This window comes from Nerophis lumbriciformis, linkage group LG23 (genome assembly GCF_033978685.3).
Source record: "Nerophis lumbriciformis linkage group LG23, RoL_Nlum_v2.1, whole genome shotgun sequence".
Taxonomy (NCBI): Eukaryota; Metazoa; Chordata; class Actinopteri; order Syngnathiformes; family Syngnathidae; genus Nerophis; species Nerophis lumbriciformis.
Genome location: NC_084570.2, coordinates 9,402,501 through 9,429,071, shown reverse-complemented (window position 1 = coordinate 9,429,071; position 26,571 = coordinate 9,402,501). Strand labels below are relative to the sequence as shown.

The following is a 26,571-nucleotide window of genomic DNA, read 5'->3' as shown; positions in this document are numbered from 1 at the left end:
TATTATTTTCCATAACAATGTAGCCCCCTCCACAATATTAACCCGACGTTAAAACAGAACTAGCTATTTATTGATTAGCAATTGCCGAATCATGTAACATTAGCTTAATGCTAACAAGCCAGGTTACTATCACATTCTGTAACAGACAAATAATTTCATGTAGGCTAACGTTACCTACCTGCTACCTCTGTCTTTTCTCGTTTCTACTCCTCTTCTTTTCTCTTTTTTCTTCCCTGGGCACCTGACAGTTTTGGCCGTTTTGACATCTTGTGTTGATTTTTTGATGTGGTGACGTCCAAAAAGAGTCATGATACGGGAAGGGAGGGGCGGGGGGGGGGGTAATGTTGTAACAAATAATATTTCTATTAAATAGGCTTTACTTTGCATTTTAATTAACGTGGGATTATTTTTTTGTATTTAGAAATAATAGTATCAACTTTCTTTCTTTTCTTTTTTTCTCCAACATTTGTGACACTGACGTGGCGCCCCCTGATGGACGGCGCCCTTGCCTATACGGCCTATGCCACGGGCCGGCCCTGTTTATACCCAATCATGGCACCCACCTGTTCCCAATTTGCCTGTTCACCTGTGAGATGTTCCAAATAAGTGTTTGATGAGCATTCCTCAACTTTATCAGTATTTATTGCCACCTTTCCCAACTTCTTTGTCACGTGTTGCTGGCATCAAATTCTAAAGTTAATGATTATGTGCAAAAAAAAAAAAAAATGTTTATCAGTTTGAACATCAAATATGTTGTCTTTGTAGCATATTCAACTGAATATGGGTTGAAAAGGATTTGCAAATCATTGTATTCCGTTTATATTTACATCTAACACAATTTCTCAAGTCATATGGAAACAGGGTTTGTAAGTTGAGATTGAGGTGTAATGTCTCTTGTTTTCATGTTAGCATTTATGTTAGCAAGGTGGCGCCAGTTAGTACGTGAGTTTGTAAAAGTGCCGTTATCAATCACGGTTTCTCCCCAATTTTAATTTGTAACTGTAATACTAAACCGTTGGGAGTTTTATCACGGTTATCAGTAATACCGTTTACTGTTAGATCCCTGCTATCGTCGTTTAATGATCATTTGACTAATTTGGGGGTATCGGACTGTCTGATTGTGGCAGTCCGCTCCCTGTATGATCAGTGCCATAGCTTGGTCCGCATTGCCGGTAGTAAGTTGGACACGTTTCCAGTGAGGGTTGGACTCCGCCAAGGCTGCCCTTTGTCACCGATTCTGTTCATAACTTTTATGGACAGAATTTCTAGGCGCAGTCAAGGCGTTGAGGGGATCTGGTTTGGTGGCTGCAGGATTAGGTCTCTGCTTTTTGCAGATGATGTGGTCCTAATGGCTTCATCTGTCCAGGATCTTCAGCTCTCACTGGATCGGTTCGCAGCCGAGTGTGAAGCGACTGGGATGAGAATCAGCACCTCCAAGTCCGAGTCCATGGTTCTCGCCCGGAAAAGGGTGGAGTGCCATCTCCGGGTTGGGGAGGAGATCTTGCCTCAAGTGGAGGAGTTCAAGTACCTCGGAGTCTTGTTCACGAGTGAGGGAAGAGTGGATCGTGAGATCGACAGGCGGATCGGTGCGGCGTCTTCAGTAATGCGGACGCTGTATCGATCCGTTGTGGTGAAGAAGGAGCTGAGCCGGAAGGCAAAGCTCTCAATTTACCGGTCGATCTATGTTCCCATCCTCACCTATGGTCATGAGCTTTGGGGTTATGACCGAAAGGACAAGATCACGGGTACAAGCGGCCGAAATGAGTTTCCTCCGCCGGGTGGCGGGTCTCTCCCTTAGAGATAGGGTGAGAAGCTCTGCCATCCGGGAGGAGCTCAAAGTAAAGCCGCTGCTCCTCCACATCGAGAGGAGCCAGATGAGGTGGTTCGGGCATCTGGTCAGGATGCCACCCGAACGCCTCCCTAGGGAGGTGTTTAGGGCACGTCCGACCGGTAGGAGGCCGCGGGGAAGACCCAGGACACGTTGGGAAGACTATGTCTCCCGGCTGGCCTGGGAACGCCTCGGGGTCCCACAGGAAGAGCTGGACGAAGTGGCTGGGAAGAGGGAAGTCTGGGCTTCCCTGCTTAGGCTGCTGCCCCCGCGACCCGACCTCGGATAAGCGGAAGAAGATGGATGGATGGATGGAAGTGATGGAAGGCGTTCTCAATGCAACGAAGCATCCTCGCTGGCAACTGTCCCTTGAACAACAGCATCGTCTCTTTTTTAAAAACACAAGTTCTGTATTAAGCTGTCAATTGTCCCGTCATTTTATCACCGTGAGAACTAGAATAAATGGTGTAAAATATGGAATTCCAACAGCTTCACAACAGGCGAATGCCAGCATGTCTGATCAATCCCCTGTCAAACTCTTTGCCCAGACATTATTCTGGCATTTTGGAGTACAAGCTTTGTCTTGGCTGTCACTCTCACTTCTTTTTTTTACCAAGGAGACATTTTTTGTTGAAAAAAAGGAGCAATTGAATGAGTTTGGAGAACGCTTTTGTCTGGCAGAGAAGCATTTGTGGCTGTCACTTCTAAGTCCATGTTTTACATTTAGCAACTCTGCTCTCTTGTTGTCATTACAATAATGATGTCTTGTCCTCAAAACACCACTTGTGTATCTAAGTTGTTCAACATAAACATCATCTGTTCAGCTTTACTATAGTGACACTACACTTTATGATAAGGAATCTACACTTCATGATAGTGACACTACACTTCATGATAGTGACACTACACTTTATGATAATAAATATACACTTCATGATAGTGACACTACACTTTATGATAATGACACTACACTTTATGATAGTGACACTACACTTTATGATAATAAATATACACTTCATGATAGTGACACTACACTTTATGATAATAAATATACACTTCATGATAGTGACACTACACTTTATGATAATGACACTACACTTTATGATAGTGACACTACACTTAATGATAATAAATATACACTTCATGATAGTGACACTACACTTTATGATAATGACACTGCACTTTATGATAGTGACACTACACTTAATGATAATAAATATACACTTCATGAAAGTGACACCACCCTTTATGATAGTGGCAATACACTTAAAGATAATAAATCTACACTTAATGATAGTGACACCACACTTTATGATAGTGGCACTACACTTACTGATAATAAATCTACACTTAATAACAATAAATCTACACTTTATGATGGTGACACTACACTTTATGATAGTGACACAACACTTAATGATAATTAATCTACACTTTATGATAGTGACACTACACTTAATAATAATAAATCTACACTTTATGATAGTGACACTACACTTAATGATAATAAATCTACACTTCATGATAGTGACACCACACTTTATGATAGTGACACAACACTTAATGATAATAAATCTACACTTCATGATAGTTACACCACACTTTATGATAGTGGCACTACACTTAATGATAATAAATCTACACTTTATGATGGTGACACTACACTTTATGATAGTGACACTACACTTTATGATAGTGGCACTAGACTTTATGATAGTGACACTACATTTAATAATAATGAATCCTACACTTTATGATGGTGACACTACACTTTATGATAGTGGCACTACACTTTATGATAGTGACACTAGACTTAATGATAATAAATCTACACTTTATGATAGTGACACTACACTTTATGATAGTGACTCTACACTTTATGATAGTGACACTACACTTAATGATAAATACATCTACACTTTATGATAGTGACACCACACTTTATGATAGTGACACTACACTTTATGATAGTGACACTACACTTTATCATAGTGAATCTACACTTTATCATAGTGGCACTACACTTTATCATAGTGACACTACACTTTATGATAGTGGCACTACACTTTATGATAGTGAATCTACATTTTATGATAGTGACACTACACTTAATAATAATCAATCTACACTTTCTGATAGTGACAGTACACTTAATGATAATAAATCTACACTTAATGATAGTGACACTAGACTTAATGATAATAAATCTACACTTTATGATAGTGACACTACACTTTATGATAGTGACTCTACACTTGATGATAGTGACACTACACTTAATGATAATAAATCTACACTTTATGATAGTGACACTAGACTTAATGATAATAAATCTACACTTTATGATAGTGACACTACACTTTATGATAGTGACTCTACACTTTATGATAGTGACACTACACTTAATGATAATACATCTACACTTTATGATAGTGACACCACACTTTATGATAGTGACACTACACTTTATGATAGTGGCACTACACTTTATGATAGTGACACTACACTTTATCAAAGTGACACTACACTTTATGATAGTGGCACTACACTTTATGATAGTGGCACTACACTTCATGATAGTGAATCTACACTTTATGATAGTGAATCTACACTTTATGATAGTAAATCTACCCTTTATGATAGTGACACTACACTTTATGATAGTGGCACTGCACTTTGTGATAGTGGCACTACACTTAATGATAATAAATCTACACTTAATAATAATACATCTACACTTTATGATGGTGACACTTCACTTTATGATAGTGACACTACACTTAATAATAATGAATCTACACTTTATGATGGTGACACTACACTTTATGATAGTGGCACTACACTTTATGATAGTGACACTAGACTTAATGATAATAAATCTACACTTTATGATAGTGACACTACACTTTATGATAGTGACTCTACACTTTATGATAGTGACACTACACTTAATGATAAATACATCTACACTTTATGATAGTGACACCACACTTTATGATAGTGACACTACACTTTATCATAGTGAATCTACACTTTATCATAGTGGCACTACACTTTATCATAGTGACACTACACTTTATGATAATGGCACAACACTTTATGATATTGAATCTACATTTTGTGATAGTGAATCTACACTTTATGATAGTGAATCTACACTTTATGATAGTGACACTACACTTTATAATACTGACACTAAACTTTATGATAGTGGCTCTGCACTTTATGATAGTGAATCTACACTTAATGATAGTAAATCTACACTTTATGATAGTGACACTACACTTTATGATAGTGGCACTACACTTTATGATAGTGTCACTACACTTAATGATAATGAATCTACACTTTATGATAGTGACACTACACTTAATAATAATAAATCTACACTTTATGATAGTGACACTACACTTAATGATAATAAATCTGCACTTTATGATAGTGACACCACACTTTATGATAGTGGCACTACACTTTATGATAGTGGCACTACACTTTATGATAGTGACACTACACTTAATGATAATAAATCTACACTTTATGATAGTGACACTACACTTTATATTAGTGACTCTACACTTTATGATAGTGACACTACACTTAATGATAATACATCTACACTTTATGATAGTGACACCACACTTTATGATAGTGACACTACACTTTATGATAGTGGCACTACACTTTATGATAGTGACACTACACTTTATCAAAGTGACACTACACTTTATGATAGTGGCACTACACTTTATGATAGTGGCACTACACTTTATGATAGTGGCACTACACTTCATGATAGTGAATCTACACTTTATGATAGTGAATCTACACTTTATGATAGTGAATCTACACTTTATGATAGTGAATCTACACTTAATAATAGTAAATATACCCTTTATGATAGTGACACTACACTTTATAATACTGACACTAAACTTTATGATAGTGGCTCTACACTTTATGATGGTAAATCTACACTTAATGATAGTAAATCTACACTTTATGATAGTGACACTACACTTTATGATAGTGGCACTACACTTTATGATAGTGGCACTACACTTTATGATAGTGACACTTTACTTTTTGCTAGTGGCACTACACTTTAGGATAGTGGTACTACACTTTATGATAGTGGCACTACACTTTATGATAGTGACACTACACTTTATGATAGTACTTTATGATAGTGACACTACACTATATGATTGTGACACTACACTTTGTAATACTGACACTAAACTTTATGATAGTGGGTCTACACTTTATGATAGTGACACTACATGTTATGATACTGACTCTACACTTTATGATAATGACACTGCACTTAATGATATTGACACTACACTTTATGATGGTGACACTACACCTTAGCATAGTGACACTACACTTTATGATAATGACACTACACCATATGATATTGACACTACACTTTATGATAGTGACACTACACCTTAGTATAGTGACACTACACTTCATGATATTGACACTACACTTTATGATAGTGACACTACACTTTCGTATAGTGACACTACACTTTATGATAGTGGCACTACACTTTATGATAGTGGCACTACACTTTATGATAGTGGCACTACACTTCATGATAGTGAATCTACACTTTATGATAGTGAATCTACACTTTATGATAGTGAATCTACACTTAATAATAGTAAATATACCCTTTATGATAGTGACACTACACTTTATAATACTGACACTAAACTTTATGATAGTGGCTCTACACTTTATGATGGTAAATCTACACTTAATGATAGTAAATCTACACTTTATGATAGTGACACTACACTTTATGATAGTGGCACTACACTTTATGATAGTGGCACTACACTTTATGATAGTGACACTTTACTTTTTGCTAGTGGCACTACACTTTAGGATAGTGGTACTACACTTTATGATAGTGGCACTACACTTTATGATAGTGACACTACACTTTATGATAGTACTTTATGATAGTGACACTACACTATATGATTGTGACACTACACTTTGTAATACTGACACTAAACTTTATGATAGTGGGTCTACACTTTATGATAGTGACACTACATGTTATGATACTGACTCTACACTTTATGATAATGACACTGCACTTAATGATATTGACACTACACTTTATGATGGTGACACTACACCTTAGCATAGTGACACTACACTTTATGATAATGACACTACACCATATGATATTGACACTACACTTTATGATAGTGACACTACACTTTAGTATAGTGACACTACACTTCATGATATTGACACTACACTTTATGATAGTGACACTACACTTTCGTATAGTGACACTACACTTTATGATAGTGGCACTACACTTTATGATAGTGGCACTACACTTTATGATAGTGGCACTACACTTCATGATAGTGAATCTACACTTTATGATAGTGAATCTACACTTTATGATAGTGAATCTACACTTAATAATAGTAAATATACCCTTTATGATAGTGACACTACACTTTATAATACTGACACTAAACTTTATGATAGTGGCTCTACACTTTATGATGGTAAATCTACACTTAATGATAGTAAATCTACACTTTATGATAGTGACACTACACTTTATGATAGTGGCACAACTGAAATGTTGCCAGCCATAGAAATAAAAGACATATCTCACTTTCTATGTTTTTGCCAAAGTAGTTGTTACACTAATGACATTTGGAGACCTGCTCTATCATAAAGCTGCCCACTGATTTATTTATTTTTTACTGATTCAAGGTAAGCACTACAGACTTCTGTTAAAAAAAAAAAAACTCTTTTAGTCTGTTAATTTACAGGAAATATTTGTACTTCAGAAAATAATTCCCATTTTATTAATTTTTGTTTTGCATGAAAATGTTTATTATTGAACAAGTAGTTTCCCAGGTATTCATGTTGTTCCAAAACCTGCGTATGTAATTAAATTTAGCTGGGAGTTAAATGGTATAAACTGCGTGTGTGAAGATTGTCAGTCAAAGACAAAGGTTGAATGGATGCAACTCTAAAATCTTCAGCAAACAAGAAGAGTGGAGTTGCCGTCATACAGCCTTTGTGGATAGTATAACACTCCTTTCACACAAACAAAAAATATATTAAAAAAAATGTTCAGGGAGTTGGCAACCATACGAGTGAGCTATGGCCCCTCCACAGTGCAGCTTCTATATCAAAAATCCTTGCCTCTATGGTGGCAAATAAACTGTGTGTCTTACAAGTACCATTATCACTGGCGGACTACAGGACAAAGAATAGCTAAATGTGCTACACTTTACATCGCAGGAGGATACAAAAACCGCTAACCTGAGTTTTTAAATGTAAACAGAGGTGGGTGGATTGACACCAATACAGACCGTAACAATACCAAGTATAGTGTCAGTTACTTTTTTATTATCACAAACTCGTTTTTGGTCGTTTTTGTTATTCTTTACAAACTCTGGAAGTCTGCTTTTGTTTAATTATTTTTGCACTATTGACTTTATTATACAGTATGTAATGAAGGGAAATAAGGAAATCATTTGAATATTAATTGATATTGTTACACATCCTGTGTTTTTGTCTGATTATACCAATCCTGCCCGTGTAACTACTTTATATTGGATCGATACTCACATTTCTAGTATCACTCAAAACTAAAAAAGTAAGTAAAAAGTAATATAATAATTAAAGATGTCGGCCTGCCGATATTATCGGCCGATAAATGCGTTAAAATGTAATATCGGAAATGATCATTTGTAGCCACAGCTGCCCTGGGGTAGACTGACAGAAGCGAGGCTGCCAGTTTGCGCCTATGGTCCCTCCGACCACCACCTATCATTCATTCACTTGGTGATGTATAGCTTAGATCATGGGTGTCAAACTCTGGCCCGCGGGCCAAATTTGGCCCGCCTTTGTATTTTCACTTGGCCCTTGAGGCGATATCAAATTAACACCAAAGCTGGCCCACTGATCCTCCCGGGAGTCTTCCAAACGCCAGCCAGCCCGCCCAACGAGTGCTGGCCCAGTCACATAACATGTGCGGCTTCTGCACGCACACACATTAGAATGCAACGCATACTTCATCAACAGTGATACAGGTTACACAGAGGGTAGCCGAATAAAAAACATTAACACTGTTAGAAATATACGCCACACTGTGAATCCACACCAAACCAGAACCCTTTGCAGCACTAACTCTTCCGGGACGCTACAAGGTGTGTGTGTGTGCTGCAAAGGATTCTGGGTATTTGTTCTGTTGTGTTTATGTTGTGTTACGGTGCGGATGTTCTCCCGAAATGTGTTTGTCATTCTTGTTTGGTGTGGATTCACAGTGTGGCGTATATTTCTAACAGTTAGGTTTTCAGCACCGAAGGCTTGGAATAACCTACAATCAAACATTAAACTTCAAACCCTAGTTACGTTGAATGAGTTTAAAGCTTCTGTGAAAGGATTGCAGTCTACCTTGTCTGTATGGACATGTGTCATGTGAGCAAGTTTTAATGTTGTAAATGTGATGTTTTATGTATTTGTTTACTGTTTTTAATGTAACCTTGCTGCTGCCCTCTTGGCCAGGTCTCCCTTGGAAAAGAGATCTTTGATCTCAATGGGATTTTACCTGGTTAAATAAAGGCTAATAATAATAACAGTGTTAAAGTTTTTTATACTGGCACCCTCAGTGTAACCTGTATCGCTGTTGATGAAGTATGCGTTGCATTCGCTCGTGTGTGCGTACAGAAGCCGCACATATCTTGTGACTGGGTCTGAACGATGTTAGAATGGATGAAAAGCGGACGTGACGATAGCTCGTAGAGTACGTTAAAGGTTAATTTATTCAACCTTGGCCCGTGGCTTTGTTCAGTTTTAAATTTTGGCCCACTCTGTATTTGAATTTGACACCCCTGGCTTAGATGCAGCTGCTCGACCATTGGAAACCCATTCCATGAAGCTCTCTGCGTACTGTACGTGGGCTAATTGGACGGTCACATGAAGTTTGGAGCTCTGTAGCAACTGACTGTGCAGAAAGTCGGCGACCTCTTTGCACTATGCACTTCAGCATCCGCTGACCCGTCTCTGTCAGTTTATGTGGCCTACCACTTCGTGGCTGAGTTGCTGTTGTTCCCAAACTCTTCCATTTTCTTATAATAAAGCCGACAGTTGACTTAGGAGTGAGGAAATTTCACGACTGGATTTGTTGCACAGGTGGCATCCTATGACAGTTCCACGCTGGAAATCACTGAGCTCCTGAGAGCGGCCCATTCTTTCACAAATGTTTGTAGAACCAGTCTCCATGCCTAAGTGCTTGATTTTATACACCTGTGGCCGAGCCAAGTGATTAGGACACCTGATTCTGATCATTTGGTTGGGTGGCCAAATACTTTTGGCAATATAGTGTATATTGCGATGTAGATTTTAGACCATATCAGGATGTTTGGCAGCCATCACAGTGCGCTGGGTTGCGCTTTATTCAATGGTCCCGAGCAAGCCGCGTTGCAAAACATGCATGAAAGTCCTGCTCACACGTGTGCAACTCAAAAACTGCTGATAGTGTCATCAGAATAGCGGACACACCAGTGCTTGATTCAGCTGCAGCAATCTCTTGCATTCCGGCTGTAAAAAAAGAGCTCTTTCATTTACAGCGCATCCCAGTTCCACACGTTTTCCCTGTTAGTTTGCACCTTCAGGGCTGTGTTATGTAACATTGTGAACAACACTTAATTATTGTTATAGTGAGCTGTATGCCGGGTGAGTTACACATTTGTAGTAAAAAAAAGATGATAAGCAATTTTAAAGGGGATGTGTGAGGCAACGACTTTAGTAGACGTTTTCTGTGTCACGCCAGTTTTTGGATGGGATTGCATCGATGTATGGTTGAATGTACCCACACCCAGGGCCGCCCCTGGCTAAATTAGGGTAACCAGAATGTTATTTGGATATCATCTCTATGAAAACACTGAAGGGTTTTTACTAATCCGCTGCAAAAAAATGTGAGTCTCTCACAAGTCTTTCCAGTTGAATAGCCCAAATGATGAAAAAGAAAGGACCTAAAATTAGAGATGTCCGATAATGGCTTTTTTTGCCGATATTCCGATATTGTCCAACTCTTAATTACCGATTCCGATATCAACCGATACCGATATATACAGTCGTGGAATTAACACATTATTATGCCTAATTTTGTTGTGATGCCCCGCTGGATGCATTAAACAATGTAACAAGGTTTTCCAAAATAAATCAACTCAAGTTATGGAAAAAAAAAATGCCAACATGGCACTGCCATATTTATTATTGAAGTCACAAAGTGCATTATTTTTTTTAACATGCCTCAAAACAGCAGCTTGGAATTTGGGACATGCTCTCCCTGAGAGAGCATGAGGAGGTTGAGGTGGGCGGGGTTAGTGCTGCAAGGGGTTCTGGGTATTTGTTCTGTTGTGTTACAGTGCGGATGTTCTCCCGAAATGTGTTTGTCATTCTTGTTTGGTGTGGGCTCACAGTGTGGCGCATATTTGTAACAGTGTTAAAGTTGTTTACACGGCCACCCTCAGTGTGACCTGTATAGCTGTTGACCAAGTATGCATGCATTCACTTGTGTGTGTGAAAAGCCGTAGATATTATGTGACTGGGCCGGCACGCAAAGGTAGTGCCTTTAAGGTTTATTGGCGTTCTGTACTTCTCCCTACGTCCGTGTACACGGCGGCGTTTTAAAAAGTCATACATTTTACTTTTTGAAACCGATACCGATAATTTCCGATATTACATGTTAAAGCATTTATCGGCCGATAATATCGGCAGTCCGATATTATCAGACATCCTTAGTTATAATGGAACCCTGAAGAACACCACTAATATAACTAAAGAAGTTGAACAAATGACTACTGTCTGCATTTGAAGTAAACAAGCTACAGCAACACCTTAGTTCGGGTGTCAGCAACCCGCGGCTCTTTAGCGCCGCCCTAGCGGCTCCCTGGACCTCTTTCAGAGATGTGTGAAAATTGAAAAAATATATATTTTCGTTTTAATATGCTTTCTGTAGGACAACAAACATGCCACAAACCTTCCTAATTGTTGGAAATCCCACTGTGTATATTAAACATGCTTCACTGATCAGAGTATTTGGCGAGCACCGTTTTGTCCTACTAATTTCAGCAATCCTTGAACTCATCTTAGTTTGTTGACATGTGCAACTTTCCCCGATGCTGCCACAGAAAGACGTGTTTTATGCCACTCCTTCTTTGACTCATTTTGTCCACCAAATGTTTTATACTGTGCGTGAATGCACAAAGGTTGAGCTTTGTTGAAGTTATTGATTTGCTGGAGTGCTTATCAGGCCTTTTTGGTCAATCCATGACTGCAAGCTAATCGATGCTAACATGCTATTTAGGCTAGCTGTATACACCTACTAAACTCAGTGGCCTTGTGGTTAGAGTGTCCGCCCTGAGATCGGTTGGTCGTCTGTTCAAACCCCGGCCGAGTCATACCAAAGACTATAAAAATGGGACTAAATTACCTGCCTTCTTGGCATCAAGGGTTGGAAGTGGGGTTTAAATCACCAAAATGATTCCCGGGCGCGGTCACCACTGCTGCTTACTGCTCCCCTCACCTCCCAGGGGGGTGAACAAGAGGATGGGTCAAATGTAGAGGACAAATTTCACCACACCTAGTGTGTGTGTGTGTGACAATCATTGATACTTTAACTTTAACATGCACTTTTATACCCCCCCTACGGACACCAATGATGTCCACATAACGAGGGGCGGCCCTCTTTAAGTATTTAACACTAACTTTGCATTCTCTTTAAAACCTGCTCAGTGGCCTTGTGGTTCGAGTGTCCGCCCTGAGATCGGTAGGTTGTGAGTTCAAACCCCGACCGAGTCATACCAAACACTATAAAGATGGGACCCATTACCTCCCTGCTTGGCAGTCAGCATCAACAAAATGATTCCCGGTCGCGGCCACCGCTGCTGCTCACTGCTCCCCTCACCTCCCAGGGGGTGAAACAAGGGGATGGGTCAAATGCAGAGGTTAATTTCACTACACCTAGTGAGTGTGTGACAATCATTGGTACTTTAACTTTAACTTTAACATGCACTTCTAGACCCCCACGAATCACGGGGGCCTACGGACACCAATGATGTGCACATAACGAGGGGCGGCCCTCTTTAAGAGTTTAACACTAACTTTGCATTCTCTTTCAAACCTGCTCAGTGGCCTTGTGGTTAGAGTGTCCGCCCTGAGATCGGTAGGTTGTGAGTTCAAACCCCGGCCGAGTCATACCAAAGACTATAAAAATGGGCCCCAGTACCTCCCTGCTTGGCAGTCAGCATCAAGGGTTGGAAATTGGGTTTAAATCGCCAAAATGATTCCCAGGCGTGTCCACCGCTGCTGCTCACTGCTCCCCTCACCTCCCAAGGGCTGAACAAGGGGATTGGTCAAATGTAGAGGACACATTTCACCACACCTAGTGTGTGTGTGACAATCATAGGTACTTTTTAACTTTAACATGCACTTCTATACCCCCAGAAATCACGGGGCCCTATGGACATCAATGATGTGCACATAACAAGGGGCGGCCCTCTTTAAAAATGTAACACTAACTTTGCATTCTCTGTAAAACCTGCTCAGTGGCCTTGTCGTTAGAGCGTCCGCCCTGGGATCGGTAGGTCGTGAGTCATACCAAAGACTATAAAAAATGGGACCCATTACCTCTCTGCTTGGCATTGGAATTGGGGTTTAAATCGCCAATATGATTCCCCTCACCTCCCAGGGGGGGTGAACAAGGGGATGGGTCAAATGCAGAGGTTAATTTTACCACACCTAGTGTGTGTGTGTGTGACAATCATTGGTACTTTAACTTTTAACTTTTATTGCCAATTTCTCCTAGGAATAAGTATTCACAGATAGCAGGACTCACATCGAGGAATACCTCGATCGGGCTGCAGAAAAACCCAACTCGAACGCTGCCTTGTTGAATGATTGATCCCCCCAGTTGCATACATTTGGCACAAGCTCACCATGTGATGCTTAATTAATACACTGACTCACTGCATTAGTGAGCACTGTACTGCACGTTAAAATGAAGTCAGCTGTAGCTTATTCTTAATGGGTCCATGTGTTGGAGTGCACCTGCACGCTTTTTGCGTCTGTTTATCTTTGAACCAGCTGCAGATGTTGCTCATGAGTGTGTGCGCATGTGTGTGTTATCATTCATCCAAATTCATTCAGCAGTCAAATGTGCAGCACACGCACGGCGTGTCCTCATCCTGGATGCAATTAAGGTGATAAGGACGGATTGTTTGCAAAATTCACTGCGCAGCTTAAATGGAAGAGATAAGGAGTCATTGTGGGATATTAAAAAAAAATAAAATAAATAAACTCACGTGTCCCATCGAATCGAGTCGCGATGGTGTCCAGGAAGGTGTTCTGAGGCGCGATCAGACCCCGCATGACGGGCATCCGAGACCGGGTGGAACCGCGTCTCTCCCGGCGCTCCGAGCCATTGCTGTCCGCGGCGGTGGTCACGAAGCCCGGGAGGAACCTGGACGTGGCACCCGGCGCTCCTCCCAGCCCCTGGAGGAGGGCGCCGAGTCGCGACACCCGGGACTCCACGGTCCGAATGTGGGCAAGGTGATCCCGGCCGAAAAGAAGCGAAGAGATGCCCGTGGATGTCTGGAGGGGAGAGGATGGTCACATTTACGCACGGGTGTGCTGCAGCGCGCCCCTCTCCTCCTCCTGCTCCTCCTCCCCCTCCTTCTCCTCCTATACACCCCCTCTCCTTCTCCCCTGCTAATAGTTTGTAGTCAAATACTCCTTTGCTCCAGCAGCACTCTTACTTACATACGTACATTTCTTATTTGATATCATCACACCTGCCATTGAACGCCTCCAGGGGTGAAGATGCAGGTGATGAAAGAGTGGAGGCACATGAGCTGTCAATCAAATTGGGGGTGGGAGTCTGACATTTTTTTCCATTGATGTAAATTTTCCAAATCAAATACTGAGTGTTGTTTTAAAGTCCCATCATGTCAGAGTATAAAGGACGTCCTCTGTGAGATTAATTGTGAGAAAATGGGGCCATCTGCTGGCCAGCTCTTTTTAAAAGGCAATATGTTTAAATTAGGTTTTATATGGAATTTTTTTTTTTTTAATCACCGTTTATTTTATTGCTGCAAGTGAGTAGCCTTACTATGGGATGTAAAAAAAAAAAAAAAACTTTTATAGCAGATATAGTTGAAATATTTAAAGTTAAAGTAAAGTACCAATGATAGTCGCACACACACTAGGTGTGGTGAGATTATCCTCTGCATTTGACCCGTCACCCTCACCCCCTGGGAGGTGAGGGGAGAAGTGAGCAGCAGCGGGGGGCCGCGCCCGGAAATAATTTTTTGTGATTTAACCCCCAATTCCAACCCTTGACGCTGAGTGCCAAGCAGGGAGGTAATGGGTCCCATTTGTATAGTCTTTGGTATGACTCGGCCGGGGTTTGAACTCACGACCTACCGATCTCAGGGCGGACATTCTAACCACTAGGTCACTGAGCAGGAGGCCTTAGATTACCTTTCTCCAATCCATGCATCAACACAACAAAATATTAAATCAAAATCAAAATGATAAATCTAAACGTTGAATCTAAATCTAAATTTTACAGTAAAATCTAAATGTTGACTCTCATGTAAATTATAAGTCTAAATGTCCAATCTAAATCTTAAAAGTTGAATCATAGTGTTAAGTCTAAATGTTGACTCTTAAGTGCTAATTCTAAATGTTGGATCTAAATATTATATCTAAATCAAAATGATGTTGAATCTAGATCGGAAATCTAAATGTTACAACTAAATATTAAATCAAAATCAAAATGATAAATGTAAATGTCAAATTTAAATGTTGAATCTACATCTAAATTGTACAGTAAAATCTAAATGTTGACTCTAATGATAAGTCTAAATGTTCAATCTAAATCTTAAATGTTCAATCTAAATCGTAAATTTAAATGTTACAACTAAATATTAAATCCAAATCAAAATGATAAATCTAAATGTCGAATCTAAATCTAAATTTTACAGTAAAATCTAAATGTTGACTCTAATGTAAATGATAAGTCTAAATCTATATCTTAAATGTTGAATCAAAGTGTTTAGTCTAAATGTTGAATCTAAGTGCTAATTCTAAATGTTGGATCTAAATATTATATCTAAATCAAAATGATGAATCTAAATGTTGAATCTAAATCGTGAATCTGAATGTTACAACAATGTTGTAACAAAATGATAAATGTAAATGTCAAATCTAAATGTTGAATCTACATCTAAATTGTACAGTAAAATCTAAATGTTGACTCTAATGTAAATGATAAGTCTAAATGTTCAATCTAAATCTTAAATGTTGAATCTAAATCGTACATTTAAATGTTACAACTAAATATTATATCTAAATCAAAATGATGAATCTAAATGTTGAATCTAAATCGTGAATCTGAATGTTACAACTAAATATTCAATCCAAATCAAAATGATAAATGTAAATGTCAAATCTAAATGTTGAATCTAAATCTAAATTTTACAGCAAAATCTAAATGTTGACTCTAATGTAAATGATAAGTCTAAATGTCCAATCTAAATCTTAAATGTTGAATCGAAGTGTTAAGTCTAAATGTTGAATCGAAGTGCTAATTCTAAATGTTGGATCTAAATCAAAATGATGAATCTAAATGTTGAATCTAAATCGTAAATCTAAATGTTACAACTAAATATTAAATCAAAATCAAAATGATCAATCTAAATGTTGAATCTAAATCTAAATTTTGCAGTAAAATCTAAATGTTGACTCTCATGTAAATGATAAGTCTAAATGTCCAATCTAAATCTTAAATGTTGAATCGAAGTGTTAAGTCTAAATGTTGAATCTAAGTGCTAATTCTAAATGTTGGATCTAAATCTTAAATCTAAATCAAAATGATGAATCTAAATGTTGAATCTAAATCATAAATCTAATTGTTACAACTAATAATTGAATCCAAATCAAAATGATAAATCTAAATGTCGAATCTAAATGTTGAATCTAAATCTAAATTTTACAGTAAAATCTAAATGTTGAATCTAAATCTAAATTTTGCAGTAAAATCTAAATGTTGACTTTAATGTAAATGATAAGTCTAAATGTTAAATCTACATCTAAATTTTGCAGTAAAATCTAAATGTTGACTGTAATGTAAATGATAAGTCTAAATCTTAAATCTAAATCTTAAATGTTGAATCGAAGTGTTAAGTCTAAATGTTGAATCTAAGTGATAATTCTAAAGGTTGCAACTAAATATTAAATCTATCAAAATGATGAATCTAAATGTTGAATCTAAATCGTAAATCTAAATGTTACAACTAAATATTAAATCCAAATGTAAATGTCAAATCTAAATGTTGAATCTACATTTAAATTTTACAGTAAAATCTAAATGTTGACTCTAATGTAAATGATAAGTCTAAATGTTCAATCTAAATCTTAAATGTTGAATCTAAATGTGAAGTCTAAATGTTGAATCTATGTGCTAATTCTAAATGTTGGATCTAAATATTAAATCTAAATAAAAATTATGACTCTAAATGTTTAATCTAAATTGTAAATCTAAATGTTACAACTTAATACCAAATCCAAATCAAAATGATAAATCTAAATGTTGAATCTAAATCACAATTTTACAGTAAAATCTAAATGTTGACTCTAATGTAATTGATAAATCTAAAAGTTCAATATAAATGTTAAATCTTAATGTTAAATGTAAATGTCTCGCCAAGTGTAAAGCTAAATATTTCAGAAAATATGTAAATATCCCGCCGTTGCCACACCTCTGACGTCCTGTGCTGTTGATATGGTGTGCACTAAGGGGAAGGAGCGAAACATTAACGGATGATTAATGATAGATGTGGGGGGGCGTGGCCTGCGGACCTGCAGCGAAGCGGGGTGTGCCAGGACCGGTTTCGAGATTAGCGACAGGTGCGTAGATGGCACACCTGGGCTGGCTTATCTAATAACCTGTCGCTCTGTTAAAGAGCAGCAGCCGGGAAGGAGAGGGGTTGTTGATGGTGGAGAGAAAACCCGAGCACGAACGAGAGTAAGGGCGAGACGGACAGAAATGACTGAAAACGAACACAAAAACCATTTATTGCAAAATAAATCATTGTTCAGAAAGATGAACGAGGCGGTCATGTCCGTAACTGGTGGTCTGAAGAACCCGGAAGAGCAAGTCTTCCACAATAGATGTTTGCTAATATCACTCTTGGTTCTTACATCGAATCAGTGTGCATGAATACATGTTTGTATATGTCTTCCATCATTTCACTGCGCTGCGCTGCGAATGGGTGTGTCCCATATGAACGTTCATATGCTGGAAACAGGGTCGTGGTCATGTCAAGGTGCTTGCAGTGGCCTGTTGACACTTCTAACCCATTTGTCTTCAGTAGTCTTGTGTTCTAGACGGTAAAAACAAGGGTATAGTGAGTGTTAAGCTATCATTTGGCGACGGGTTCAATGGCGATGTTTCCCCCCTCGTTTTATATGTCACTTTTTAATCTTTCATCTTTGTTCCTTCCCCTCACTGCATGCACACATCCCCTTCTACAGCACGTGTGGGCAAGTCTGTCCGCGCTAATAAGTGTGGAAACAGTGGGGTATTTGCATATTTTCTAAATATTTAGCTTTACATTTGGCGAGACATTGATTTTTAACATTTAGATTTACCTATTAGATTAAGGTTTAACTTTTAGATTTAGTGTATAAATTTGGCATTTCGATTTGGAATGTAGAATTGACACATTTATATTTAACATATAGATTTCACACTTAGATTGAGATCTAACATTTAGATTTAGCATTTAAATTTAGCACTTGGATATACAATGTAGATTTAACATTTACATTTAGATCCAACATTTAGATTTAGCATTTAGAATTTTGATTTAACATTTATCATTTCAATTAAACATTAAGATTTAGCATTTAAAAGTAGCACTTTGATTTACAAAACCCAAAACCAGTGAAGTTGGCACGTTGTGTAAATCTTTAAAAAAGAGAGAATACAATGATTTGCAAATCATTTCCAACCTATATTCAATTGAATAGACTGTAAAGACAAGATATTTAACGTTTGAATTGTAAACTTTGTTATTTTTGGCAAATATTAGCTCATTTGGAATTTGATGCCTGCAACATGTTTCAAAAAAGCTGGCACAAGTGGCAAAAAAGACTGATAAAGTTGAGGAATGCTCATCAAACACTTATTTGGAACATCCCACAAGTGAACAGGCTAATTGGGAACAGGTGGGTGCCATGATTGGGTATAAGAGCAGCTTCCATGAAATGCTCAGTCATTCACAAACAAGGATGGGCCGATGGTCACCACTTTGTCAACAAATGCGTGAGCTAATTGTCCAACAGTTTAACAACAACATTTCTCAACGGGCTACAGCAAATAATTTAGGGATTTCACCATCTACGGTCTGTAATATCAAAAGGTTCAGAGAATCTGGAGAAATCACTGCACGTAAGCGGCAAGGCTGAAAACCAACAGTGAATGCCCGTGACCTTCGATCCCTCAGGCGGTACTGCATCAAAAACTGCCATCAGTGTGTAAAGGATATCACCACATGGGCTCAGGAACACTTCAGCAAACCACTGTCAGTAACTACAGTTGGTCGCTACATCTGTAAGTGCAAGTTAAAACTCTACAATGCAAAGCGAAAGCCATTTATCAACAACACCCAGAAACGTCGCCGGCTTTGCTGGGCCCGAGCTCATCTAAGATGGACTGATACAAAGTGGAAACGTGTTCTGTGGTCTGACGAGTCCATATTTCAAATTGTTTTTGGAAACTGGATGTTGTGTCCTCCGGACCAAAGAGGAAAAGAACCACCCCGACTGTTATAGGCGCAAAGTTGAATGAGTGTTGTTAAAAGGAAAGGCCATGTAACACAGTGGTAAAAATGCCCCTGTGCCTTTTTGCAAAGTGTTGCTGCAATTAAATTCTAAGTTACTGATTATTTGCAAAAAAAAAAATCTGTTTCTCAGTTCGAACATTAAGTATCTTGTCTTTGCAGTCTATTCAATTGAATATAAGTTGAAAAGGATTTGCAAATCTTTGTATTCTGTTTTTATTTACGATTTAAACAACGTGCCAACTTCACTGGTTTTGGATTTTGTACAATGTAGTATTACAATTTAAGATTTAGATTCAGATCCAACATTCAGATTTAGCATTTAGATTTAGAATTTTGATTTAACATCCAAAATGTTGACCTAACATTTACATTTGGAATCAACATTTAGATTTAATGTTAAGATATGACATTTATATTATTTAGATTGACATTCGGAATTTGGATTTAACATTTAGATTTAGATTTAACATTTAGATATAACTTTAAATTTGACTTTCAGGATTTAGATTTTAGATATAAATGTAGATTTAACATTTAGATATAACAATTAGATATAGTATTTAGATTTAACATTTAGATTTAGCGTTTAGATCAGGGGTGTCAAACTCATTTCATATCGGGGGCCACATGGAGAAAAATCTACTCCCAAGTGGTAAAATCTGGTAAAATCACGGCACGATAACTTAAAAATAAAGACAACTTTAGATTGTTTTCTTTGTTTAAAAATAGAACAAGCACATTCTGAAAATGTACAAATCATAATGTTGTTGGGGGGTTTTTTTTTTACACTTACATGTTGCGGTTAATTGTATTCTATCTTTATTTGTCGTTATTTATACTTTCTGAATAAATGATGTGATAATGTTCTTCAGTCAACTCATTGGTGTTCATTTTTTAATATATCAAGATAAAAAAAATAATATCAAACTCAAATTACAGGATTTATTTATGTAGTTTGCTCATTTTCCTCGACTGGTGCACTGACATCATGTGTTGTTGTTTTTTTTATACATATGTAGCATCATCTAAAAATAATTACTATTGTGGGGTTTTAAAACAATGCCTGTGCAATGTTTCAGGTAAAACGAAAAAAATATGTTAAACATGTATGTGCTCATGTAGTATGTGCTCAATTATCCTTAAATGCATTTTAAATATTTCACCACAAGATGTCAGTGTAGGACAATTAGCAACGCTTGATAAGGCGAGTTCATGACGTCACATCTAAAACAATGTTTGCCCAAATAAACGCATATTCGTTTCATTTCTTTTTTAAGTTTGAAGAGTGTCTTGAATAGAATCATATTAGTACATTGTTTGATTTATTTGCTTAATCCATTCCATAATTTAATTCCACATACTGATATACTGAAGGTCTTTACCATGAATTGATTAACGTGGACCCCGACTTAAACAAGTTGAACTCTTACCATTTCGTGGTCAATTGTACGGAATATGTACTATACTGTGCAATCTACTAATAAAAGTTTCAATCAATCAATCAAAGTCTTAAGTGTTGTACGTGCATACAAATGTTTTAAATTTCATTTTTCTCTAAGATTATATTTCTTATAAAAATATGTTAAACACAGAGGTGGGTAGTAACGCGCTACATTTACTCCGTTACATCTACTTGAGTAACTTTTGGGATAAATTGTACTTCTAAGAGTAGTTTTAATGCAACATACTTTTACTTTTACTTGAGTGTATTTATAGAGAAGAAACGCTACTTTTACTCTGCTCCATTTATCTACATTCAGCTCGCTACTTGCTACTGATTTTTATCGATCTGTTAATGCACGCTTTGTTTGTTTCGGTTTGTCAGACAGACCTTCAAAGTAGGATCTATCGCATGCCTGCGTTTCACCAATCAAATACAGTCACTGGTGACGTTTGACTCCGTTTCACCAATCAAACAGAGCCAGGCGGTCACATGATTAACTGCACATAAAGTTTCAGCGGCAAACAACAAGCCTAAGCTTACATGAACTCAACCTCAAATGTGAGGAAACACATCGCGGTAAGTAACGTTAGTAGATATTTTGGCTATCACCGTAGGCTGATGTTAGCTTCCCTGCTATGAATCACTGTCAAATCGTGTGGGGCAATTTATTAACGCACTGCAGCCTCATATAGACTAGTGATGGGTTGATGAGGCGTCATGAAGCGTTTCGACACATTGCAAAACAGTATTGATACTGTGTCGATACTGTGTCACTAAATACTGACATCTGCTGGACATTAAAAATCCCTACAGGCAACCTATGGACCGACTCAACTGACACTGATTTTATGACCTAGTATATACAATAATATAAACCAAGTCATTGTATTTCATTTATGATTATTTCATATCTTCATTTAAATAAAAATATATTTTTATCTTTTTTAGATACAGTCAATAAATAATGTGAACATGTATCAGGTGTGAATGATGGGTTCTACATGTAAAGCGACTTTGGGTACTTAGAAAAGCGCTATATAAATCCCAGTTATTATTATTATTATTATTATCAGAACATGGAAATCTAAGAGAACGTGTTGTGAATGAGGATGCTTGTGGACTGGGAATTTTTGTATTTATTTTTATACACATTTTTATTTAAAAAAAAAACAGTTTTTCCAACATATTAAATTTTAGGGGGGGGGGGCTGTCCAGAGTCGGGACCCGGGGTGGACCGCTCGCCTGTGCATCGGCTGGGAACATCTCTGCCCTGCTGACCCGTCTCCGCTCGGGATGGTGTCCTGCTGGCCCCACTATGGACTGGACTCTTACTATTATGTTGGATCCACTATGGACTACTGGACTCTCACAATATTATGTCAGACCCACTCGACATCCATTGCATTCGGTCTCCCCTAGGGGGGGGGGGGGGGGGGGGGGGGTTACCCACATATGCGGTCCTCTCCAAGGTTTCTCATAGTCATTCACATTGACGTCCCACTGGGGTGAGTTTTTCCTTGCCCTTATGTGGGCTTTGTAACGAGGATGTCGTTGTGGCTTGTGCAGCCCTTTGAGACACTTGTGATTAAGGGACGGCGTGGCGCAGTGGAAGAGTGGCCGTGCGCGACCCGAGGGTCCCTGGTTCAATCCCCACCTAGTACCAACCTCGTCATGTCCGTACCTTGAAGGTAGAAAAGCGCTATACAAGTACAACCCATTTATCATTTATCATTTATATAAATAAACATTGATTGATTGATTGATTGACTTGAGTAATGAATCTCTAAAGTAACAGTACTCTTACTCGAGTACAATTTCTGGCTACTCTACCCACCCCTGGTTAAACATAAGTAAGTACTGTATGTGCTCAATTATCCTTAAATGCATTTCAAATATTTCACCACAAGATGTCAGTGTTGGACAATTAGCAACGCTTGATAAGGCGAGTTCATGACGTCACATCCAAAACAATGTTTCCCCCATATAAACGCATTTTTGTTTCATTTCTTTTTTTTACCGTACATATATTTGTGTTGAAATGGCAGATTTGTACATTCTTACGTAGGTTTGATTAATCCGTTTTGTCAAGTCGTTCGACTCTCGAACTTGACGTTTTTAACTGCGTCCAAACTTTTCCGACAGCCATTGAAGGCAGCATCCTGCGGCTGGACCCCAGTCCTCAGGCGGCGAAGGAGGAAGCGCGATGATGTCCGCCGTCTTTACGTGAACAGCTGCATGGCGCCCGGAGCCGCATTAAACCGCTGGGCGCGCGCCATTGGATGAACATCTGCTGCGCGGCACCGCCTCTTTGTCATTCATCCCGCAGGTGCGTACGGTGGGACGCCCCCCCACAACAACAACAATGGCGGGCTTGGCCGCGTAGCTCCCTTTTTTTTTTCTTTTTTTTTTTTGGTCTCGATACATTCCCGGTTAAAAAAAAAAATGGCGACGGGGGCAGGCTGGCAGCCCGTGTACAGTAGTAGCGCCTCGACGAGCGGCGGAAGCGGCAAATACATCTCGACGTCGACAACCAGCATGTTTTACGACGCGAGTTTGAAGCTGGAATACACGCAGGACCTTCATTTGAAGATGAGCAAGAAAATCGCCCAGCTGACCAAGGTGAGCGTGATGATGGAGGCGGAGTCCTGAGGCGCTTTTTGGCGCCTTGATGCTGCTTTGTAAACATGACGGGAAGTGATGGCAGCTCAATAACTGCTGCAGTGTGTCAACTTGCATTCTTTCACCGACATATGCACCTCTCGTCGTATTTGTGTTGTCCCAAATATGCGTTATTTTAGCTTATTCCACGTCTTTGTGTGCTGCACCTGCGCACGTTATCACAAAGGCTGATTACGTAATCTTTAGGGGATGCAGGGTATTGTCAGTCTTTTTTTTTTTTACCTGAGAGCAGAGCTGTGTGCAGAAATACTATTAGTAGTAAGGAGGGCCGTTGGTGTGGGAACAGAAACAAAGCCAAAGCTGCTTTGCAAGCAGACTATAAAACTCCAGTGACAAAAAAAAAAGACAGGTTTAAAGCACTATTTTGCCAAAAGTATTTGGCCACCTGCCTTGACTCAAATGTGAAATTGAAGTGCCATCCCATTCCTAACCCATAGGGTTCAATGTGATGTCGGGCCACCTTTTGCAGCTATTCAGGGGCGCCGCTAGGCATTTTGGGCCCCATGAAAAGAATCTTTACAGGGCCCCCAACACAGTGTCATTATTTTTTCTGTATTATAATTTCATCATCATTCCTCCATCATGGGCCCCTAGAATCCGTCTCCTTTACCCCCCCTTGTCGGCGCCCCTGAGCTATTACAGCTTCAACTCTTCTGGGAGGGCTGTCCACAAGGTTGCGGCGTGCCATCCATCCATCTATCTTCTTCCGCTTATCCGAGGTTGGGTCACGGGGGCAGCAGCCTAAGCAGGGAAGCCCAGACTTCCCTCTCCCCAGCCACTTCATCCAGCTCTTCCTGTGGGACCCCGAGGCGTTCCCAGGCCAGCCGGGAGACATAGTCTTCCCAACGTGTCCTGGGTCTTCCCCGCGGCCTCCTACCGGTCGGACGTGCCCTAAACACCTCCCTAGGGAGGCGTTCGAACCACCTCAGCTGGCTCCTCTCGATGTGGAGGAGCAGCGGCTTTACTTTGAGCTCCTCCCGGATGGCAGAGCTTCTCACCCTATCTCTAAGGGAGAGCCCCGCCACCCGGCGGAGGAAACTCATTTCGGCCGCTTGTACCCGTGATCTTGTCCTTTCGGTCATAACCCAAAGCTCATGACCATAGGTGAGGATGTGAACGTAGATCGACCGGTAAATTGAGAGCTTTGCCTTCCGGCTCAGCTCCTTCTTCACCACAACGGATCGATACAGCGTCCGCATTACTGAAGACGCCACACCGATCCGCCTGTCGATCTCACGATCCACTCTTCCCTCACTCGTGAACAAGACTCCGAGGTACTTGAACTCCTCCACTTGGGGCAAGATCTCCTCCCCAACCCGGAGATGGCACTCCACCCTTTTCCGGGCGAGAACCATGGACTCGGACTTGGAGATGCTGATTCTCATCTCAGTCGCTTCACACTCAGCTGCGAACCGATCCAGTGAGAGCTGAAGATCCTGGCCAGATGAAGCCATCAGGACCACATCATCTGCAAAAAGCAGAGACCTAATCCTGCAGCCACCAAACCAGATCCCCTCAACGCCTTGACTGCGCCTAGAAATTCTGTCCATAAAAGTTATGAACAGAATTGGTGACAAAGGGCAGCCTTGGCGGAGTCCAACCCTCACTGGAAACGTTGCGGAGTGTGTTTCTTCCAAAAGCGCATTGGTGAGGTCACGCACTGATGTTGGTCGAGAAGGCCTGGCTCTCAGTCCCCGTTCTAATTTATCCCAAAGGTGTTCTATCGGGTTCAGGTCAGGACTCTGTGCAGGCCAGTCAAGTTCATCCACACCAGACTCTGTCATCCATGTCTTTTATGGACCGAGCTGTGTGCACTGGTGCACAGTCATGTTGGAAGAGGAAGGGGCCCGCTCCAAACTGTTCCCACAAGGTTGGGAGCATGGAATTGTCCAAAATGTTTTGATATCCTGAAGCATTCAAAGTTCCTTTCACTGGAACTAAGGGGCCAAGCCCAACTCCTGAAAAACAACCCCACACCATAATTCCTCCTCCACCGAATTTCACACCTGGCACAATGCAGTCCGAAATGTAGCGTTCTCCTGGCAACCTCCAAACCCAGACTCGTCCATCAGATTGCATGACTCATCACTCCAGAGAACACATCTCCACTGCTCTAGAGTCCAGTGGCGACGTGCTTTACACCAGTGCATCCGACATTTTGCATTGGACTTGGTGATGTATGGCTTAGATACAGCTGCTCGGCCATGGAAACCCATTCCATGAAGCTCTCTGCGTACTGTACATGGGCTAATTGGAAGGTTACATGAAGTTTGGAGCTCTGTAGCAACTGATTGTGCAGAAAGTCAACGACCTCTTTGCACTATGCGCTTCAGCATCCGCTGACCCCTCTCTGTTAGTTTACGTGGCCTACCACTCTGTGGCTGAGTTGCTGTTGTTCCCAAACTCTTCCATTTTCTTATAATAAAGCCCACAGTTGACTTAGGAGTGAGGAAATTTCACGACTGGATTTGTTGCACAGGTGGCATCCTATGACAGTTCCATGCTGGAAATCACTGAGCTCCTGAGAGCGGCCCATTCTTTCACAAAAGTTTGTAGAAACAGTCTCCATGTCTAAGTGCTTGATTTTATACACCAAGTAATTAGGACAACTGATTCTGATCATTTGGATGAGTGGCCAAATACTTTTGGCTGTATAGTGTATTATGCAAAACCAACTTTTCTTACCCATTGGTACGTGCTGTTAT

The 26,571-nt window shown here is 39.6% G+C and overlaps 2 protein-coding genes across 8 annotated transcripts in view; one reads left to right on the top strand and one right to left on the bottom strand.

Moving 5' to 3' along the window:
* LOC133622443 (voltage-gated delayed rectifier potassium channel KCNH8-like) overlaps positions 1–23,365 on the bottom strand; it is a 109,056-nt gene extending 85,691 nt beyond the window's left edge. For both annotated transcript variants that reach the window (XM_061985196.1, XM_061985197.1), the window contains exons 1-2: positions 23,249–23,365; positions 14,197–14,485 (exon numbers count right to left, since the gene is read on the bottom strand). In XM_061985196.1, coding sequence (XP_061841180.1) covers positions 14,197–14,272 — 76 coding nt within the window. In that variant the 5' untranslated portion in view covers positions 14,273–14,485; positions 23,249–23,365. The remainder of the gene's footprint in view (positions 1–14,196; positions 14,486–23,248) is intronic.
* A 9-nt stretch (positions 23,366–23,374) lies between these two features.
* Positions 23,375–26,571, top strand: part of LOC133622442 (protein FAM184A-like) — a 114,069-nt gene continuing 110,872 nt past the window's right edge. For 2 of the 6 annotated variants that reach the window (XM_061985192.1, XM_061985190.1), the window contains exon 1: positions 23,376–23,806. In XM_061985192.1, coding sequence (XP_061841176.1) covers positions 23,630–23,806 — 177 coding nt within the window. In that variant the 5' untranslated portion in view covers positions 23,376–23,629. Of the gene's footprint in view, positions 23,807–26,571 lie in introns of all 6 variants that reach the window. The other 4 variants (XM_061985194.1, XM_061985193.2, XM_061985189.1 and 1 more) reach the window with 3 other exon arrangements.